Consider the following 718-nt stretch of genomic DNA (forward strand, 5'->3'; position numbering starts at 1 on the left):
CACCCCGATCCTCCTGTGCACCCCGATCCTCCTGTGCACCCCGATCCTCCTGTGCACCCCGATCCTCCTCTGCACCCCGATCCTCCTGTGCACCCCGATCCCCTGTGCACCCCGATCCCCTGTGCACCCCGATCCCCTGTGCACCCCGATCCTCCTGTGCACCCCGATCCTCCTCTGCACCCCGATCCTCCTGTGCACCCCGATCCCCCGCGCCCTCTCCCCGCACACAGGCCCGCGCTGTACACGGAGCCCCCCCATCCCGTGTCTCCGCAGTGCTCGCCCCCGTGTCCTGTGCCTGCGCTCTGCTCCGTTGTCCCGGTGCCGCCTCTCTTCCCGGTGATACAGGCGGGGGCTCCTGCAGTCCGGCTCCACAGCAGCACTGACCGGATCCGGCGCCTTCTCCCCGCGGTGTCTGCACTGGAGGATTCTCGCCCTCGTTCTTGTACCGCCCGGAGCCGCGGTGTCCCAGCCTGTCAGCCCCGACCCCCGGCCGGTAATGGGGCCCCCAGCGGGCCCCGGGCTGCTCCTGCTCCTCCTCGGATCCCTGCGGTTCTGTGCGGCCAAATATGTGCGGGGAAACCTGACCACCAAGGAGGTAAGAACCGGGGCCACAATGTGTGTGTGTACGGGGCCAACGGGGAGTGCGGAGCTACACGGAGACCTGGCACCTGTCCGTCCATCATCTATCTATTATCTATTATCTATCTATCTATCTGTC

At 66.6% G+C, this 718-nt stretch overlaps 1 protein-coding gene across 1 annotated transcript in view; it reads left to right on the top strand.

The window, feature by feature from the left end:
- The first annotated feature begins 297 nt into the window (after positions 1-297).
- Positions 298-718, top strand: part of TMEM145 (transmembrane protein 145) — an 81,751-nt gene continuing 81,330 nt past the window's right edge. The window contains exon 1 of the mRNA XM_069742371.1: positions 298-595. Coding sequence (XP_069598472.1) covers positions 497-595 — 99 coding nt within the window. The 5' untranslated portion in view covers positions 298-496. The remainder of the gene's footprint in view (positions 596-718) is intronic.

This window comes from Ranitomeya imitator, chromosome 10 (genome assembly GCF_032444005.1).
Source record: "Ranitomeya imitator isolate aRanImi1 chromosome 10, aRanImi1.pri, whole genome shotgun sequence".
Classification (NCBI taxonomy): Eukaryota; Metazoa; Chordata; class Amphibia; order Anura; family Dendrobatidae; genus Ranitomeya; species Ranitomeya imitator.